Genomic DNA, 21,328 nt, shown 5'->3' with positions numbered 1-21,328 from the left:
CATATTGATAGATTAGAAGACTCAATACTAACATTTTAATTCTGCCTATTGATTTACAGATTTGATACAATACCATCCCAGCAGACAGCCACACCACAACCTAACCCAATGTTTTAAGTAGGTAAAGGATTTGAATAAACATTTTTCCAAAGATGATACACAGATGGCCAATAGCACATAAAGAGATATTCAACACTGGTCATTAGGGAAATGAAAATCAAACCCATGACCAGGTACCACTTCACACCTACTAGGATGGCTGTAACATTTTTTAAAATTTTTATCAGAAAGTAAGTGTTGGGAGAAGTGGAGAAACTGGAACCTTCATACACTGCTAGTGGAATGTAAAATGACACAGCTGCTATGGAAGACAGTTTGGCAGTTCCTCAAAAAGTTAAATACAGAATTACCATATTGTCCAGCACTCTATAGATACCCAAAAGAAATGAGAGCAGGGACTCAAATGTTTGGCCACCTATGTTCTTAGCAATATTATTCACCACCTTAGTAACCAAAAGATGGATGCAACCCAAGTATCCACCAACAGATGAACAGATAAACAAAATGTGGAATATACACACAATGAAATATTATCCACCTACAGAAAAGAATGAGATTCTGATACATGCTGCAACGGGTGAACCTTGAAAACATGCGAAGTGAAATAAGCCAGACACAAAAGATGATGTATTTTATGATTTCATTTATATTCAAATATCCAGAATAGAATCCATAGAGAGAATATAGAGGGTATCAGAGGCTGGAAGTAGTGGGGGAATGGGAAGTTATTGTTTAATGAGTACAGAATTTGTTCATGATGAAAAAGTTTTATAACTAGCTAGTGGTGAGGGTTACACAACATTGTGAATGTACTTAATAGAACTAAATTGTACACTTCAAAATGGCTAACATGGCAAATTTTATATTTAAATTTTTTTAATCTGATAATCCCAGGTTTCTTAGAAGAGACTGGCAATGTTGAGATGAATTTTATGTAAGCATAAGAGCTAATACCATAGAGCTAATTCTAAAATTTACAGAGAAATACAAAGTAACTATAATATTGAAAGCAATATTGGAGATGAACAAAGTCGGAAAGCTACATTCATCAAGACAGTATGGAACTGGCACCAGGATGAACAAAGCAGTGTAACAACAAAGATGGCTCAGAAATAGAGCCCCACTTCTATAATGACCACATTTTCAACAAAGGGAAGGGCAAGTCTTTTGAACAAATGGTGCTGCAATGCCCATATAGAAAAAGTATTAGAAACCTGACCACTGCCACACACCATAAACATTGAGATGGATCTTTAATTACAAGAGCTAATACCATAAAGCATTTGGTGAAAAACACTGAAAATATCTTCATGATGTTGGGTAGGCACAGGTTTCCTGGGTCACAGAAAGTAGTAACAAGAGTATTGTATCTCCTCAAAATTGAAAACTTCTGCTAATCAGACGACACCATAGAGAAAATGATTAGGCAAGCCACAAGTTTAAAAAGTAATTGACAAAACATACCTGACAATGGCCTAGTGTCCAGGGCAAAAAATTCCTGTAACTCAGCAATAAAAAAGACTAAATACATGCATACAATAGTATTCATTGAGAAAAGAAACCGGTTATCAAACCGCGAAAAGATACAAAAGAACCTTAAGTGCATATTACATTACATGAAAGCAGCCCATGTGAAAAGGCTACATGCTGTATGATTTTATGTGACATTCTGGAAAAGGCCATAGTGTGAAAACAGTAAAATGATCAGTGGTTGCCAGAGATTCAGAAAGGGAGGGAGGGACCAATAGGTGGAGTACAGGAAGTGTTTAGGGGAGGGAGACTGTTCTGTGTGAGACTGTTCTGTGTGAGACTGTAATGATGAGTATGTGTCATTACATATTTGTCAAAACCCATAGAACATACAACAAAATGAATGAAGCCTAATGTAAACCATGGGCTTGAGTGAATAATGTGTCAACACTGGCTCATCAATTGTATCAAGTCTATCACACTAATGGCAGATGTTAATAAAGGACAAGTGAGGGGTGAGGTGAAGAAAAGGAAAACTCCTTGTACTTCCCATGCAGTTTTGCTGTAAATCTGAAGCTGCTCCCCCCCAAAATCTATTAAAAATGTAGGAAGACAGCAATTCAAAAAAGGACAATCCAGTTTTTCTTAATGGGCAAAAGATGTACACAGATAATTCACAAAGGAAATATATATAAATGGCGTAAACACATGAAAAGGTGCTTAAATCACCAGTCATCAGGAAAACGCAGAATGAAATGATAAGACACCATTACTCACCAGAATGGCTAAAATTAAAAAGACTGACCAGACCATGGATTGGTGAGGATGTGGAACTGGGAGTCTCATAATTACTGGTAGAAGTACAAAATGGAATGATCGCACTGAGAAAAGGCCTAGATGTTTCTTATAAAACTAAACATGTATACATCTACCATATTACCCAACAATTCCACTCCTAGGTGTTTACTCAAGAGAAATAAAAATCCACAGAAAGACTTGCACATGAATGTTCACAGAAACTTTATTCATAATATCCAAAAACTGGAAACAGCCCCAGTACCTATACAATAGAACGGACAGATTTTACTCAATTCATACAAGGGAATACTAAGCAATAAAAAGTAACTAATCACCCATCTATGCAGCAACGATGGATGCATCTCCAAAACGTTATGCTGGGTGTGTAGAAGACGGACACACACAAGAGTAGAAACTGTAGGACATCATATGGAAAACTAATCCAAAATGAAAAAACAATCAGCATTGGCTATGTCTAGGGATGGAGGACGTGGGGACTAGGAAGAAGGAGCAGGAGGGGACTTTCTGGGTTGATAGTAGTGTTCCATATCTTGAGAGGGGTCTGGGTTACACAGTTGTGTGCGTTTGTCAGAACTCAAAAGAATGCACACTTGCTGGGCGCGGTGGCTCACGCTTGTAATCCCAGCACTGTGGGAGGCCGAGGCAGGCGGATCACGAGGTCAGGAGATCGAGACCACGGTGAAACCCCGTCTCTACTAAAAATACAAAAAAAAAAATTAGCCGGGCGTGGTGGCGGGCGCCTGTAGTCCCAGCTACTCGGAGAGGCCGAGGCAGGAGAATGGCGTGAACCCGGGAGGCGGAGCTTGCAGTGAGCCGAGATTGCGTCACTGCACTCCAGCCTGGGCGACAGAGCGAGACTCCGTCTCAAAAAAAAAAAAAAAAAAAAAAAAATGCACACTTAAGATGTGTGCATTTCAGTGTGTACGTTTAAAATAAAGTTTACATTAAAAACACAAATATTGACCTATAATGAACAGTTGTATGCCCATGTATTTAGAAGGAAATGCATTGATGTTGCCAGTTTACTCAGAAATGTACCCAAACAGTGCACCATGAAAGGATGAATGGCGGGATGGGTGAAGGGACGGGGCATGGGTAGATGGGACGCACCAAGGCGGGTCCAGTAAAATGACATAGACATTTATGCCCTAGAAATGATTTCAACATTGCCGTATGTTTGAAATGTGGGACCAATCATTTAAATCAATAGAATGTAAGTAGTTTCAGTGCTAACATGACAGTCCTACAACAGGACCAGCAGTTGTACTTTACTTTTTTTTTATTTTTATGAGACGGAGTTTCTTGTCGCCCAGGCTGGAGTGCAATGGCACAATCGCAGCTCACTGCAACCTCCACCTCCTGGGTTCAAGCAATTCTCCTGCCTCAGCCTCCTGAGTAGCTGGGATTACAGGCACGTGCCACCACACCTGGCTAATTTTTGTATTTTTAGTAGAGATGGGGTTTCGCCATTTTGGCCAGGCTGGTCTCAAACTCCTGACCTCAGGTGATCCACCCGCCTTGGCCTCCCCAAGTGCTGGGATTACAGGCATGAGCCACTGCACCCAGCCTGTACTCTTTCATAAACGTGAAGACAGATGAAGAAAGGTAAAACAATTTGCCTAAGCTGTGATTTCTAAGTGACCCTCTTCAGTTTGTCAAAGCATTCATTCATGAGAAAACTGGAACTCCTGTGTTCTCGAGAGGCTGCAGTCTGGTGTGGGAGGCAGGGCAGTGGCCAGCACACAGCATGGTGAGGCAACAGAGCATGGGGGCTCTAATAGGAGGTGGGCAGGGCACTCAGCCAGGCGCTGGTGCTCAAACCTAGTGGAAGGCAGAAAGAGCCATGAAGAATGGACACTATTTTACTCCAGTAATAGTTCATTTTTATTGTGTCCAACAGTGGACTCTACATATATTATTTAACTTTTAACGTATGCTTAAGAGATGGGCACAACTTTTGCCACCGTATGGTGGGATTAAAGCCTAAAATATTAATAGATAACTTGCTCTCCACCAGTGTGATGGGCAACCCAGGATCTGCACCCCATCTGTTCCAGGGCCCAGACCTTTACCCGCTACATTCTCCTTTCTTCTTTTCGGTATCTTCATAACATTCTAATTTTTTTGTAGAGATGGGGGTCTTGCTATGTTACCCAGACTGGTCTTGAACTGGCTTCATGTGATCCTCCCACTTCTGCCTCACCAAATGCTGAGATTAAGACGTTAGGCACCACACCCCACCATCAACATTCTTCTTAACACATTTTTGTAAACCTTGTGGAGCCTTCCACTTCAGTGCTGATCCCATCAACAGCTAACATTTACCACCTTGGCTAGACCATAAGTCCAAGACACAACTCGACAGGTATAGACTCAAAGCAGACATCATATCTCTGTGTATAGGAAGACGCATTTTCTACAGCCTCATGCCACCTTCTCAAGTCTCTCTGGTCCCAGGACAATCGTAACATGGAGATGGATGGCTGGAAGAATAGGAGCTTGACAGACCCAAAGAGGAATGCCCCTCAATGACATCTCGCCCATCAGCTGCTGCAAACCTGCCTGATCAGTCGTGAACCCCACTTGAGGAGGGACACTGACCGTTAGGTCTCACCCTTTCTTAGGACCGAAGCTGCCACCTGCAGAGCCCAGGAGAGGAGCCCTCGCCTTTACCCCTTTTCCCTTCTCCATTCTTCTCCCCGAAGCCCACAGCTCAGTGACCTCTCCTGAGGAAGACTCTGATCCCACAGCCAAGCACAAGTTCTAGGCCTGTGGGCACCAACAGGATGGGGCTCTGCAGCCGGGGAGCGTCAGCTTGGTGCAGGTACAGGTGCCTTAGTGACCTACAGGTCAGGGGCATGACCTATGGACCGAATGGAGCCATTTACGGTGAGGCCTTGCCTGTCCTGGGATCGCAGGCACACACAGCTCCCCACAACCACTACACACACACACACACACACACACACACACAACACACTTTTAAATTCCCATGAAAAAATTAACTTTGCATATATGGGCCACATGCCCTTCCACATCCTGCTTAAAGCACCTCAATAGCCCCTAAGTTCCTGTTTAGTCAAAATGACTTGCCCTGGAACCGGGCGCAGGCAAAGCTGCCCGTGTGAGTGTGAGTCTGTTCACCCGTCTCTGGTCCACAGCCCACACCAGGGCCTGGTCACGCTGCCTCCCGTCGTCTTCTGCGAGCGGGCCCAGCTGGCAAACACAGGTGGCAACCTGGAATCAAGCAATCAAGCAGGTGCCTTCTCTCAGGTCACTCTTCCATACCTGCCGAGGAAAACCACAAAAGACCTCCAAGCTGCTTGAGTTAAAGTCTCCATTTATTTTTATTTTTTTACAAAAATCCAATGTAAGACCATTGTGCTCGTGACGAAAAGGCGTGGGGTAGATGGACGTGGCATGGATATCAAAGCTTCCCCCTCCAAACCAGGAGCTCCCCACTCCGTCCGGCACAGATCCCAGAAAGATCCCATCCTTCCGGACAGGACCCCAGCTGGTGAGCCCTGGCCTGAGGCACAGTCCACACGGAGGAGCACTGCCCAGGGAGCCAGCGCTCACAGCGGCCTGCAGAGCCCTGGGACAGCGTTACAGTAGGACAGCCCAAACTGGAGCAGCAAGCCGGCCACTCGAACGAGGCGGTCCTGCACCCTGCGAGCCAGGACAAGGTGGCCAGGGGCAGCCCACAGACAGCCAAGAAGACCTGGGGTCTGTGGCGCTGCTTTCCCGTCTCACGCGAGTCACAGGTTGGCGGCTTTCCCATAGTGAGAAGCACCTGACCAGTGACACCACAGCCGCCTTGCCGCCTCTCACTGAGGAGGACGTGCCCCTCAGAGCCTGTCTGCAGTCCTTCAAGCCAGCGTTCCTTTCAGGGTCAAGGAGGGCTGTCCTTGTTGGAAGCGCCGGCACCACAGCCCTCCCTGCAGCACGTCTTGGTGTCAGACCACTCAGCCCTTCTTAGATCCACCAGTGACATTCGGGGCCCAACAACCTGGCTCCACTAAAGGGACAGGCCCTGGCCCTACCACACAGACGACCTTTGCTCACCAAGTCCCGCTAAAGGGGGTCCCACCACACAGACGACCTTTGCTCACCAAGTCCTGCTAAAGGGGGTCCCACCACACAGACGGCCCTGGCTCACCGAGTCCCACTGAAGTCAGTATATGAGTTCCTCACATTAAAAGAAACCAGATAAAATAGCAGCCACAATATAGCGCCACACACCACACTCTTTGGCTCCCCGACGGAAGAAGGCTACTGCTAAAAGGAATACAAGTCAGGAGTCAGGTAGAGGGCAACTAGAAAGTTCTGAGGAAGGGCATCCGACCCCCACTGCTGGGAACATAACCAAACTGCCTCAGCGGGGGAGCTACAGGCTGATGCCAGGGGGAACCTCTGGAAACACAGTCCTGGCGGCGGCTGGGTCCGGTTTGCCAATAGGGAGAGTTCCCTTAAGCCGAGCTAGCCCTACAGGTGGGTGGGAGCTACACAAAAGAGCCCAGCTTCAAAACAGTACTTGAAGAGCACCCACGTGGTACGGGCAGGTCAGAGGAGAACGTATTCCGAGAAATAGAAGCACAGGATGCCAAGGTCTAGGGAAGACGGAACTGGCTTAAGGCATGTGCATGACCAGGACAGACCTGAGCTTTTGTTCAGTTGCTAGAAACCTTCCAGAGTCAACTCTGCTTCGAGAAAGTAGGGTTCAAGAAACAGACGTCATGGGCTAAATCCCTGACAAATGCTACTCACACTCTCCTAGGTTCCCCTACTGCTACCATGACCCAAAAAATTAGCTTATTTCAGTTTCAGCCCAGGGAACAGAATCCTAAGCAGGGAGTGGAAAGTGGTAACTCGGGTTGTGAATGCCTGTTAGATTCCAAGGCTGGATGTGAGCTTACACAGCAAATCACGGCCTCCCATTGTTCTAGCACATACCAAACCTCAGGGGGTCCTACAGCCAAGCTAACATTAGGGGTCCAAAAACCACAGATAACACAGGATGGGGCTCCAGACAGAGGCGGGGGGGAAGGTGAATTTCACCAAGGAATTATCCCAAGGCAGGCGCCTTGCTGTAAAACTTCCCGGCCAGCCGGGTGGGGTCCTCGAAGGACACTGGCTTGCTCTACACCAGGGAGAGAAGGCTGACCTGCAAACCACTTCAGACCACAGCAGATGTGCACCCTGCTGATTTCCTGTCCAGTCCAAGAGAGAGCACTTCAGAAACGCCTGAGGCCCACAGCACATGTGTTTCAACAGAAGAGCAGGACAGAAAGAGCCATCTGGGAGTGGCGTCTTCGGCCCCTGTTCTTTCTCACTCTTTGCTTCCTCATTCTCTTTCAAACAAGAGAGAAATGGGAGAGCAGGGATAAGTACTGAGGCAAGCCTGGCCGAAAGATAAATCCTCAAAAATCGCTGGCCCCAGCAGCAGGAAGCTGAGCAGCCCACCAGGGTCAGGCGCTCCCAGGGATTCACTGGGAAGAGAATGTGAGTTACAGGTTGCTGACTGGCAACAGAAAGGGTAAGGAAGAGACCTCGTCCAGGCCCTTAAGAGGGCCAAGTTCATCCCTTTCTGGTTTCTGCACACAGATGGCGCTGGGAGGATGGGAGATGATCTTTAAGGATAAGCCAGTGACAGAAGGCCAGAACCCATCTCCGCCAGAATACAGAACAAAGGAGCCTGCGCGGTCCCTCCTTTAGAGAGGCAAAACTCACACTCCCCCAGCCAAAAATATGTATGTATGCAAGTGTGTGTGCATATATTTATACACACACACACATATATATAAATAAGCCTTGAATGGCAAATCTGCAACTTTCTCTTTTTAAATAATCATAATAGTTGTTATTGAATTTAAAAACCACGAACCAGCTGTCCTGGGCGTATGAACGGTGTGAGTGACTCTGCAGAGTCGCCACAGTCCTCAGTGTAAGCTATCAGTCAGTGCCCTGTGTGGGGAACCCCGGGGCCTCTGCCCAGGGCTCCAGGCCCAGTGTGGCCGACTTCTAGATAAAGGCAGCGGTTTCCTTCCACTCTTCCTGCTGCCCCTTCCAGCAGAGGGTCTGGGCCACCCACCCAGCAGATGTGCCCAAGGTCCTGCAATGCCTAGGAACCTTGGGAGCCATCTTCCTCCCTCTGCTCATCCTCTTCCCCAGACCTTGCGCTGCCCCTAGATGAACTTGAAGCACTTGGTCTTGTCATGGGGCAGGCGTGTCTTGAAGAGCACAGAGTCCACCCTGAACTGTGTGTACAGGAGGGGCATGTAGCCGTACACCTTCACGAAGAAGTTGATGCACTTGTGCCGCTCGTGGAAGTGGGAGTCATCGTGCGACAGGGCCTGAGGGCATCCTGGGCATCGGAATGTCCACCGTGAGGTCACCTGGAAACAGGAGAGAGAGACAGAGTGGGAATCCCAGCTAATACCGACAGAACCCTTGCAGCTGAGCCGATCCCACACCCCCATGTCCATGGTGAAGACGCTGATCCCCTCAGGGGCAACATCCCTGCAGAGCATGGCAGGAGCCAGAGCCTGGCCCCAGGCCTCCTGCCTACCAGGTGTCTCCAGAACATCGTCAGGTATTCTGTTGAGATGGCCTACACTTCTCAGATGCCAAAGCCTTAACGTGTGTAGCGTCAGCTGTCTCAGTAAGTCTACTCCTAGGATGTACTTGGTTGCAGAGCCATAGGTAGGTACCGAGTTGTTTGTTTCATCAATGTTTTGAAACAAAATATTGAAGACTACCCAGAGGGGCTAGTCAAATCATTCTTGAATACTGTCCATAAAAAAGATGCTTAACTACATTTAAAGCCATGGGAAAGTGGCCATACTATAGTCTAGTCATATTATTATTAATTAGAAAATGTCTAACTAGAAAAGTATGAAGAGGGACAGCTTCATTACAATGTGGCAGGCCGAATGGCATAAAAACCCCTCAGAACACCTGAACATGCAAGAAGAAATACAGAAACCATCTCTTTAAATACAGGGCTGAGCCTGTAATAAGAAATGAAATTACCTGGTGATTAATCCCAGCACTTTGGGAGGCCAAGGCAGGAAGATCGCTTGAGCCCAGTCGTTCAAAACCAGCCTGGGCAACAAAGCAAAACCTCATCTCCACAAGAGATAAAAATATTAGCAGGGAGTGGCAGCAGGCCAGCTATTTTGTGTAGTCCCAGCTACTTGGGAGGCTGAGATGGGAGGCTGCTTGAGCCCAGGAGTTTGAGGCTGCAGTGAGCTATGATGGTACCACTGCACTCCAGCCTGGATGACAGTGAGACCCTGTCACTCACTCACATACATACATGCATGCATGCATGAATAAACAATGAATAATGAATGAATGAATGAAATCCTCAGAGGCCAAACAATGAAAAAGCAAATCCTGCAAGACAGCCATGAACTTGGGTTTTAAATGGGCTGGAGAAGCGACACCTGCAAAGCGGGCTGGGGGCCTTTGGAAACACTGGCTCCACGGAAGGGAGCATGGAGGGAAGCAGAGAGGGGAGGACGCCACACAAAGAAAGATGGGGAAGAAGTGTCTTTAAATTTATCTTCTGGCCGGGCGCGGTGGCTCAAGCTTGTAATCCCAGCACTTTGGGAGGCCGAGGCGGGCGAATCACGAGGTCAGGAGATCGAGACCACGGTGAAACCCCGTCTCTACTAAAAATACAAAAAAAAAAAAATTAGCCGGGCGTCGTGGTGGGCGCCTGTAGTCCCAGCTACTCGGAGAGGCTGAGGCAGGAGAATGGCGTGAACCCGCGAGGCGGAGCTTGCAGTGAGCCGAGATTGAGCCACTGCACTCCAGCCTGGGCGACAGAGCGAGACTCCGTCTCAAAAAAAAAAAAAAAAAAAAAAAATTATCTTCTACTTCCTTTTCTTTTCACCTAAGTCTGATCTTTTTATCCCATTTCACTGAGATTTAATAACTATGATTCTCATTTTCAATAGTTCCATTTAGGGCTTTCCAATCTGTTTGTTCTTTTTGGAGTGATTTGTTGCTTTTTTATGTTTTCAGGTTACTAATTTTAAGCCTGTTTTATAGTCTATCTAATGGCTTTATTATTTGAAATCCTTGGAGAACTATAACCTGTTTGTTATATGTGTTCACTCTTGCTCATGATCAGCTGTTTCCTTGGTGGCTGACTGCTGACTTTACATTTCAAGCTCATCTTCAATGACGCTTTACCTGTGTGTGTCCTATGTGGCCTGAGGTGAAGAAATTTCTCTTTTTCTTAAGTGGGAACTTCCTCTGCTGAGAGTAATTCCTCCTTATAACAGATTTTTGGTTTTATTTCGTCAAACAGTCCAAGGGTATCGATGACTGGGTCTAGTTTTCTTTTTTGTTTTTTTTCCCTGGGGACTCCCTATATTGCCCAGGCTGGTCTGGAACTCCTGGCCTCAAGAAATCCTCCTGACTCAGCCTCTCAATGTGCTGGGATTACAGATTGAGCCACCTCATGTGGCCCTGGGTCTAGATTTCATACAGAATGAGTCCCTAAGCCCATGGAGGCTCAAAAGACTATTTAACATTCTCAACCTACACTTCCCCGACAACCTGTCAGAGTCAAGGTTAAAATAAACAAGGTGCGTGTCATCTCCCCGGGGCAACAGGTAGGAGATCTCCATTCTAATTCTCCACCCTTAACAGGCTCTACACTCCTTCACAAGAGTGATAAAATCCAACCCTCTAGACAGCTAAGGTGAGAGCAGCCCCCCATGGTGGCCTCAGTGATGCCACCACGCTTGCCACCCTAAGTTTTAGTCCTCCCACCTGCTTCCTTTCTGGCAATTCTCTTACCTTTTTATTAGCTCAACTATACACTGAAAAAATAAGTTTGTTACTTACAGTGATCAAGTTTCCAAACTACCTAGTCCACTATATTACAAAACCCAAAAATTTACTGTCAAGTTTTTTTTTTTTTTTTTTTTTTGGAGACAGAGTCTCGCTCTGTCGCCCAGGCTGGAGTACAGTGCGGTGATCTCGGCTCACTACGAACTCCGCCCCCCAGGTTTACGCCATTCTCCTGCCTCAGCCTCCTGAGTAGCTGGGACTACAGGCGCCTGCCACCACACCCGGCTAATTTTTTGTATTTTTAGTAGAGATTGGTTTCGCTGTGTTAGCCAGGATGGTCTCAATCTCCTGACCTCGTGATCTGCCCACCTCAGCCTCCCCAAGTGTTGGGATTACAGGTGTGAGCCACAGCGCCCAGCCTACTGTCAAGTTTTTAAAAAGCAGACTGCAAATCAAGTATATAAATTTGAAATATAAAAATAAGGCCACATGTGGTGGTTCCCACCTGTAATCCCAGCACTTTGGGAGGCCAAGGTGGGCGGATCACTTGAGCTCAGTTTGAGACCAGCCTGGCCAACATGGCAAGACCCCATTTCTACTAAAAATACAAAAAAATTAGCTGGGCATGGTGGCACATGCCTGTAATCCCAGCTACTGTGGAGGCGGAAGCAGGAAAATCACTTGAACCTGGGAGGCAGAGGTTGCAGTGAGCTGAGATCGTGCCACTGCACTGCAGCCTGGGTGACAGAGCAAGACTCCATCTTAAAAAAAGAAAAAAAAAGAAAAAATACATATATACGTATTTTTACACACGTATGTGTGTGTATATATATGTATGTATAAATAAATAAGTCACCACGATAGACAGGATACCAGAGAACCAAAAGAAATAAGCCAAAAGTTTTAGTACTTTTGATTCCTTTCTGCATGTCTATCTTTTCCCAAATAATTTTTAAATTTCTATTATAAATTAAGGGGAAATGTTTTAATTGAAAGACACATCCCATAACTTAATAGGGGAAGAGTAATCATTTTGTACAGCCAGTATGCGCTGTCAGAGCCCAGATCCCAGAGTTTAAACTGGGAAGAGACACAGGCCAGTGCTCGAAGGGTGGCTCCCCTCAGAACAGAGTCTCTGGGCAGTCATGACCTCCACAGGTCCCCCTCCAGGGTCCCACCTGTCTCCTCACTTCTCCCCTCACTCACTGCTGCTCTCTTAGAACCCTTCGCAGTCACGTCAACACTGAGTTATTGCTCTTCCACGGTTCCCACTGGAACAGGATGTAGGGGTCAGGAATCTGGGGAAGGATGTTCTCAAACAGCATCTATGTCCAGTATTCCATGGGGCTCTCACTGGATCTAAAAACGTTTCTTGTCATCCCAGACACCAGAATCCAACCCCAGGAGAAATGCCCTTTAACCTGCACATTACTCCATGTGACACAAAAAGTTACTTTATAACTGCTGTTTTCACGGAAGCAGTGGTTTCCAAATGTTTTTAATCATGTACTCCATCAGTAAAAAAAAAAAAAAAAAAAAAAAAGAAACATTTAAGCCGGGTGCAGTGGCTCACCCGTAATCCCAGCACTTTGGGAGGCCGAGGCGGGCAGATCACAAGGTCAAGAGATCGAGACCAGCCTGGCCAACATGGTGAAACCCCATCTCTACTAAAAATACAAAAATTAGCTGGGCATGGTGGCACACGCCTATAGTCCCAGCTACTCAGAAGGCTGAGGCGGGAAAATCACTTGAACCCGGGAGGCAGAGGTTGCAGTGAGCCGAGATTGCGCCACTGCACTCCAGCCTAGCAAAAGAGCGAGACTCCGTCTCAAAAAACATAAAAAAACAAAACAAAAAACCATTTAAGACTGCATCCCCAATATATTTGTAAATATATAACTGTGTTACATAATAAAACATGCAAAAAATTTAAAAAGAATGAAGGAACTATAATATAAACTGAAGTCTGGACATTTACTTATTTAACCAATATCGTGGATCACAGTTTACATGGAACATTCCAGTTAACTCAATCTAAGAGAAATATTCGTTTTATGCTTAGTAACAATGAGGAAAATCCTTGATAGATGCCAAGAACCTATATTACCCCAGAGAACCAAGACGTTCACTTGCATTTCGACTTCCTTACCACCTAAGCCATCTGTTTTCTCAAAACTTCACTGGTGATTTTTCAATCTCTTATCCTGAATGAAGCCTATTTACATTCTGTGTTCTCCTTGCAAAAGTAGTACATTATTCAAAGAAATAAGATGACATTAACTCCCCATTCGTTAGTCAATATTAAGATATTAACATTATTGAAAGAACACTGCCAATCATACAAAGCAGTCAAACCTCCCTAACTCAAACAAGGAATAGTTTGACAGTAAAAATTTGAGGTATTTAAAGCACAACAAAAAAATTACTATTTTTGAACATAAAATAGTACATATACCTGATACCATTAAAATTAGGTAAATAAAATATTTAATTCAAACTGGTTCTTTATTATGAAGTAAATAATTAGACTCATAAGTTGAAGGAATTACTAAGAGTTTGAAAATACTCTTAATTTCAGCCTTTGAATTTGAAAAGTCATCCCAATCTTGAATTCTTCATATATTCCAGAAAGATGAAGAAAATTCACAGAGGATACTCAGTTTTGAAGTTTTCACTTGGTAAGAATCATGTGCACCACGTCCAAATTACTTCCACCTGCACTGAAGAGATGGCTTAACTAATGAAACACTGGCCTAATAATGCAGTAGACAAACACACTTTAACAAAAATGAAAAATTCCCCATGTCTGTGCCTGCTCAGGTAACTGATGCTATTATTAGGTACCTAATCACTCAGCTACTTTAAATTTTCGTGGACCATGTCTTCTGGTCTACTAGAGAGACATAAATTGATGCATACATCTTGACTCAAGTCCAGTCCCTGGCTACATAAGAAAGGATATATAAGGAATAGAAAATTGCACCCATCATTAATTGCTTTCTAAAACCTTTGCCTCCCTACCTCAAAGTCTACAAAGTCTTTTCACTGTTTAATATGAGACCTACCACTGTACCTGGAAAACATACTATTTTTATATAAATACTTGTGACTATTATTTTTCACAGTTAAAAAAATTGATACATTATGTTGCTAATTATTCTTCTCTTGTGAGGCTTTAGCAGAAGTCTCGGCAACAGAAGAAACCCTGGGACAATCAGGAGTGACGTTCTACCCAGGGGACACAGTTGGCCTCCAAATGCATTTCTTTGTTATGCTTTGCTGCATGGAACCAGCGTCCTCTGGTGGCCACTCTGCTTAGCACTCAAGCTACGACTTCTTTCTCACTACAATGCCCAGGCTGGAGTGCAGTGGCTATTCACAGACACGCCCATGGCACATTCAGCCTTGAACTCCTGGGTTCAAGCAATTCTCCTGCCTCAGCCTCCTGAGTAGCTGAGACTACCAGGCATGTGCCACTACACCCGGCTTCTAAAGATATGATTTCATTATCATTATTAGTACATGCTGGTGGGTACTTAGTCTAGAACACAATTATTATTATTTTCTTTTTGAGATGGAGTCTCACTCAGTCACCCAGGCTGGAGTGTGCTGGCATGATCTCAGCTCACTGCAATCTCTGCCTCCTGGATTCAAGTGATTCTCCTGCCTCAGCCTTCTGAGTAGCTGGGATTACAGGTGCATGCCACCACGCCCAGCTAGTGTGTGTGTGTGTGTGTGTGTATTTTTTTTTTTTTTTTTTTTTTTGAGATGGAGTCTCGCTCTGTCACCCAGGCTGGAGTACGGTGGCGCGATCTTGGCTCACTGCAACCTCCGCCTCCGGGTTCAAGTGATTCTCCTGCCTTGGCCTCCTGAGTAGCTGAGACTACAGGCGTGTGCCGCCACACCTGGCTAATTTTTTGTATTTTTTAGTAGAGATAAGGTTTCACCGTGTTAGCCAGGATGGTCTCGAGCTCCTGACCTTGTGATCCACCTGCCTCAGCCTCCCAAAGTGCTGGGATTATAGGTGTAAGCCATTGCGCCCGGCCTAATTTGTATATTTTTTAGTAGAGTCGGGCTTTCACCATGTTGGCCAGGCTGGTCACGAACTCCTGACCTCAAGTGATCCGCCCGCCTCAGCCTGCAAAAGTGCTGAGATTATAGGCGTGAGTCACCGCACCCAGTCGAACACAACTATTTATTCATGGCAATGTCACCCATGAAGGTAAACTTATTTCATAAAGTAATATGCCTTTTTGATAATAATGAAAATAAGACCTCATTAGTTTGTTGACCCTTCTAAGGACATTAGGTATAAATCTCTTACTGGAATTTAGCATTTTCTTCAATTATGAAACAGACATAATACGAAACAGACAAACACAGATGAAGCAGTCACAAATATTCATTTGAAGTGACAGATTCTATAGTATTATTGGTTCTAATAACATCTGCTTCTGTAAGGACTGAGCTATCCTAACCCTTACCAGCATGCTCTAACTTGCTGACAGAGCCCGCAAAGATGACAGGAAGGGGGTGGAACCAGGCTTTCTGTGCACTGAGTGTATGTGTTAATACCTCCAAGAAAAAAAAAAAAACAGAACAATACCCTCAGAATTCTAGAAATTCTGAGGGTATTTTTGGTTGTGGGCAAATAATTTATATAGTACTTAAGTGCCAGGCACTATTCTTAGAGCTTTACACATATTAACTCAGAAATTCTTAAGTCTTTTGTTTGATGGACATCGCCCGTGCCTCTGGCTTGGCAATCTGGTCAAGACTGTGGACTCCTCAAAGTAATGTTTTTAGATATATAAACTACAATATATAGGATGACAAAGGAAAGGAGTTACAGTAAAACACAGTGACATACATGCTCTTTTCTTAACGTATTAAATAACAACATCTAGGGGAAAGGGAATAACTCGTGAATTCAAAGCAGTAACAAATACAAATAATACTTTTTGCAGATATTGCAACAAAGGTATTGTGATATGAAGGTATCAGTGATTTCTACTGGTGACAAATCAGTTACTACAAATACTCTTATGAATTATAGACTGTTTCATAATTGAAGAAAATGCTTTATTCCAGTAAGACATTAATAAAAATAATGATGCAACATCTTTCCCACCCAAGTTCCAAACCTTCTGATTTCTATCCATTGCCCTTAGGAATGAAGGACCCCTGTAGTAACAACTCATTTAAGCCCACAGACAATCCTTTGATGAGGTAGGTAGTATCATCCCTAATGTACAAACGAGGACTCTGAGGTACAGTGCAGTTACGTGCTGCACTACTGCAAAACAAGTGAAGTAAACATGCATGCATCCACAGCCCCACCAGTGGTGGGACCTCACCTTGATGGGGGGCTTCCGAGTGATGTGGGAGACAAGGAAGTTCATGGCAATGTCCTCACAGTTGATGTATTCATCCACCATGTCCCGGATGGCCTGGGGCATCACGTAAGAATACAGGTAGGCATAATACTGTCAGGGGAAGAAAAAGAACCACAGGCTCTGTTAGAAGACACAGGTTGTTGGCTTTCAGCCAAAATATGCATGGATGGAGGGGCTGTGTGGGTGTGGCAGTAACTAGGAGGTATTACTGGCACTTAGGGACTGGGGCAGGGGATTCGAGGCATCCTGTCGTGGGGATCTTCTGCAGTGAGGAATTATCCCATTCAAACTGCCATCATCACCCCCTTTAGTAACAGAATGTCGTATCATCTCTCTGGTACCGCAGTGATTTTGAAATCAATACAAAGATTTGTCAAACTAGGTCAGATGCTGGTTCAGTTGAACGCTATTTTATCTCTAACAGTGGCAAAAAAAAAAAAAAAAAAAAAAAAAAGATAAGTGAGAGAAAAAAGCCTGGTTATTTTCTCAGACCTCAATAAATCACAGAACCATGAAACACACAATCCCTCGCTGCCTCCTGTACAGATTCTTGAGTCTGGTCAGTACTCGCCATCGGCCCTGGCTACTCCCTACTGCCAGCCACCTTCGTCTCTTGCCTGGATTCTCCACATCGGCTCCTAAATATTCTCCCAGCTGCCATATTCTTTTCCCCATGTGCTAGTCCCAGCACAGCAGGTGATTGTGTTAACACTCAAACCAACTGAACATGTCACCCCTTCGCTCCAAAGCCTCCAACACTTCCCATCTCACTCAGAGTAAAAGGCAAAGTTCTCAGACTGTCCTACAAGGCCCACAGAGGGGCATGTTGGAGCCACTCACACCTGCTCATGAATGCCGATTTCTACATTTTCAGAATGTTGTGAGCTTGTTGTTAAACACAGCCATTATTAAAGATGTAATTACATAAACCTCAAATAAATTAAAATTATATTAAAAATCCATGCAATAAATACCTTAAACTCAATACTTCCTCATTTATATTTTACTATTAACTTGAGGTTACCTATATCTACTGTTGATGTTGAAATTACTATGTAATGGTGTACAACTGTGTATTTCTTCCCAAATCCGTGTTCAGTGACTCATGTTGATAACTTCAAATCAGCCGAGGTAAGAGTATTTATGCCATAGAAATCAGCAAATACTACAAGACAGGGCACATGTTAACTACTATATGTTGCAATTTGCTATAATGAACAAATGAATAGGTGAGGTGCCCAGTTAAACTGATTAACATATTTCATTACCTACAATATAATCTGTTGAGTGAAATAATGATAAAACTTTTTTGTAACACAGAATAAATGTGCTAATTATCTTACAGCAAAGTACTTAAGAGTTGGTGAACTTAAAAAAATGAATTGTACTTTTTTTTTTTTTTTTTTTTTTTTTTTAACAAAAAGGTGATCCAGGCTGGGCATGGTGGCTCACGCCTGTAACCCCAACGCTTTGTTTGGGAGGCCAAGGTGGGTGAAATGCTTGAGCCCAGGAGTTCAAGGCCAGCCTGGGCAACATAGGGAGAAGACCCCATAGCTACAAAAAAATAAAAAATTAGCCAGATGTAGTGGCATGTGCCTGTACTGCCTGCTACTCAGGAGGCTGAGGTGAGAAGATCACTTGAGCCTGGGAGTTCCAGGCTGCACTGAGCCATGGTTGTGCCACTGCAATCCAGCCTGGGTGACAGAGTGAGATTCCGTCTCAAAAAAAAAGAGTAATAAATAAAATAAAAAATAATACACTTTTTAAAAAAGGTAATTCAAATTTATTGACCCTTTAAATGGCCAGTGACTGTCCTTAGTATGCTGATGAGAATATATTAACACATGCCTTGAAAGAAATGACATTTTAACAATAAGAACTACCTTTTAATAATAATTTTTAAAAAACTGATGAAAGCATTATCAGAATAACTGTTCAGAGGTATTTCCATCAGTATGTGGTTTTGCTGTCAAAAATGATTTATGTTGTCCAGGCGCGGTGGCTCACGCCTATAATCCCAGCACTTCGGGAGGCCGAGGCGGGTGGATCACTTGAGGTCAGGAGTTCAAGACCAGCCTGGCCAACAGGGTGAAACCCCATCTCTACTAAAAATACAAACATTAGCCGGGCATGGTGGCACATGCCTGTAATCCCAGCTATTGGGGAGGCTGAGGCAGAAGAATTGCTTGAACCCAGGAGGCAGAGACTGCAGTGAGCCAAGATTGCACTACTGCACTCCAGCCTGGACAAAGAAGCGAGAAGACTCCATCTCAAAAAGTAAAGAAAAAAAAAAAGTTTAATTTAGAAACAGACCTGACTTGCTATAACACAGTATCCAATCAAGATTTTCAAAAACAATAAAATATATTCAATCCTACTGCTTTCACTAAAATTTAAGAATTTAGTGATCACATTATTTTAAAATTTTGTTTCATCGTTATTTCAACCTTTAAAAAATATCTATCAGTAATATACACATGCATAAAATTTATAAGTAAATATACATATATATTAGGTACAGGTCTAAAAAGTGTTATTGACAGGCACTTATGATTTAAAAAAAAAAAAAAAAAAACTTGACAGCTGTTGATTAGAGAGGACCAATCTAACTGTTTTCCTGGACCAAGCAAGTAAGACAAATGAGTGACATTTTAAAGAAATGGGTGTAGGCAGGGTGCTGTGGCTCACGCCTGTAATCCCAACACTTTGGGAGGCCAAAGCGGACGGATCATGAGGTCAGGAGTTCAAGACCAGCCTGACCAACATGGTGAAACCCCATCTCTACTAAAAATACAAAAATTAGCCAGGTATGGTGGCTTGCTCTTGTAATCCCAGCTACTCAGGAGGCTGAGGCAGGAGAACTGCCTAAACCTAGGAGGTGGAGGTTGCAGGGAGCCGAGATGGTGCCACTGCACTCCAGCCTGGGCCACATAGCAAAACTCAATCTCAAAAAAATAAAAAAAGAAATAGGTGTAAGAAAAACGAGGAGCCACAGGCAGGTGACTGCATGAAGGCCCCATCATGGGCCCCAACTACTGAAGCAGCTGCCGTGAAGCCCCAGCCAGGGCCTTACAGGACCTGATCTTCATTTGTATTGCAGCTCAGGTTTTTTTGTGAAATCTTGTGATTTTTACAAGTTGTCAGTGCACAGGACAACACTAGAGGGCCCAAAAATCTCTCTGTAAGCCAACTGAGGCTTGGGCGCTGCTAGTCTGTAATCTTCTTTATAGATTTTCACACAGGAAAAATACTAAATTTCATTAAGTAAATGATTTCTTGAAAGTAGAAGTACCTGACCATTCATGGTTTTAAAGAACAATCTGAATCTGGGAAGGCAATTCAGAAGATAAGTACATCTTCAACGTATGAGTAGACACTGCTAAGATCAGTGGCTCCTTCTTAGCTGAGCAAGTGTGAAAATCTTGGCCAGCTGCTGTCACCCTAATCCTCTGACTCTACTTGCAATCCCCAGCCCAAACAAGACCCACTGAAGGAAAGGAAGTCCTGAGGTGAAGTGCAAGAATGGGATGAGTGTATCAACTTCACACATTAAGTTTTTAAAAGAAAAAGAACAGCTGAAAGTTTAATAACTGCTTAGGCTGGTTCAAAATGTCCCTATATGTCAGGCACGGTGCCTCACATCTGTAATCCCAACACTTTGGGAGGCTAATGCGGGCAGATTGCTAGAGTCCAGGAGTTCGAGACCAGCCTGAGCAACATGGCAAAACTGCATCTCCACAAAAAATACCAAAAAAAATTAGCCAGGTATGGTGATGTGTGCCTGCAGTCCCAGCTACCCAGGAGACAGAGGCAGGAGGGTCACCTGGGCCCAAGAGGTGGAGGCTACAATCAATGAGCTGAGACCCCACCACTACACTCCAATCTGGGCGACAGTGAGACCCTGTCTTAAAAAATTAAAAAAGTCCCTATAAAAATGAATTTTATTGTTCTATTTGAGGTGACTGGCAAGATGCCACCATCTGAGATGGGAGATATGTAAGGGAGAAAAGACTTCAAGGAGCTAGGGAGAGACGGTGAGCTTTCCTGGGAAAAGTTTACCTGAAGTGTCTGAGGGACAAACGGGAGATATGCTGGAAACAATGAAATATACAAACGCAGACCTCAGCAAGAAAGGCCAAGGCTGGAATACAGATGAGGAAATCACCAGCCTGCAGATGCTAAGAAAAGCCTCAAAACCTTGTGTGTGAGAGAGAACACCTAGGGAAAAGAAGAAGAGCAACAGAGGCTAGACCCCGGGACACTTCACCATCCATGCAGAGAGTGGTGGGAGGGTCTTCCGTGAGGACAGTGAAGGCGCCAGAACCATGGAGGGCATGGATGCAGAGAAAGAGAAGGAGGCAGATGCCACCATCTTTGGTGACTGTCAGGGTACGATGAAAAGGCTGGTGGATGGCAGCAAGACAGACGACAGGAGCTGCAAATGAGACTTTATGTGACAGCTGGGAGGGAAGTGTCATTGGTAAGCAATGAAAATGTTCCCTACACCTGCCCTGTGCCAAAGCACAGATGTGGGGAAATGAGTGCCTCAAAGTCTACAGGAAAAGGCTAACAGGAGCACTGTCCTCAGAGAAGACTCAGGGCACAGAAGACGTGCTCTGTGCGGTGGGCAGTGGGAGTAATGCCAGGGCAATCTTAGAACAGGGACTCCTCAGGACCCAGGAAGACCTCAGGAGGGAGGTAGAGAGTGGCACTCACAGACACAGAAGGCAAACCACATACAGCACTGTAAACTTTCTAGAAGCCACATCGTCAAA

The 21,328-nt window shown here is 44.5% G+C and overlaps 1 protein-coding gene across 4 annotated transcripts in view; it reads right to left on the bottom strand.

Annotated features, from left to right (window-relative positions):
• Nucleotides 1-5,672: 5,672 nt before the first annotated feature.
• Nucleotides 5,673-21,328, bottom strand: part of EXTL3 (exostosin like glycosyltransferase 3) — a 133,981-nt gene continuing 118,325 nt past the window's right edge. For 3 of the 4 annotated variants that reach the window (XM_063610831.1, XM_063610833.1, XM_063610832.1), the window contains 2 exons: nt 16,515-16,643; nt 5,673-8,744 (listed from right to left, as the gene is read on the bottom strand). In XM_063610831.1, the coding sequence (XP_063466901.1) occupies nt 8,535-8,744; nt 16,515-16,643 (339 nt within the window). In that variant the 3' untranslated portion in view covers nt 5,673-8,534. The remainder of the gene's footprint in view (nt 8,745-16,514; nt 16,644-21,328) is intronic. The other variant, XR_010113937.1, reaches the window with a different exon arrangement.

Source organism: Symphalangus syndactylus, chromosome 10, assembly GCF_028878055.3.
Source record: "Symphalangus syndactylus isolate Jambi chromosome 10, NHGRI_mSymSyn1-v2.1_pri, whole genome shotgun sequence".
NCBI lineage: Eukaryota > Metazoa > Chordata > Mammalia > Primates > Hylobatidae > Symphalangus > Symphalangus syndactylus.
Note: the sequence above shows the minus strand (reverse complement) of the source record. Positions and strands in the feature narration are given on the sequence as shown.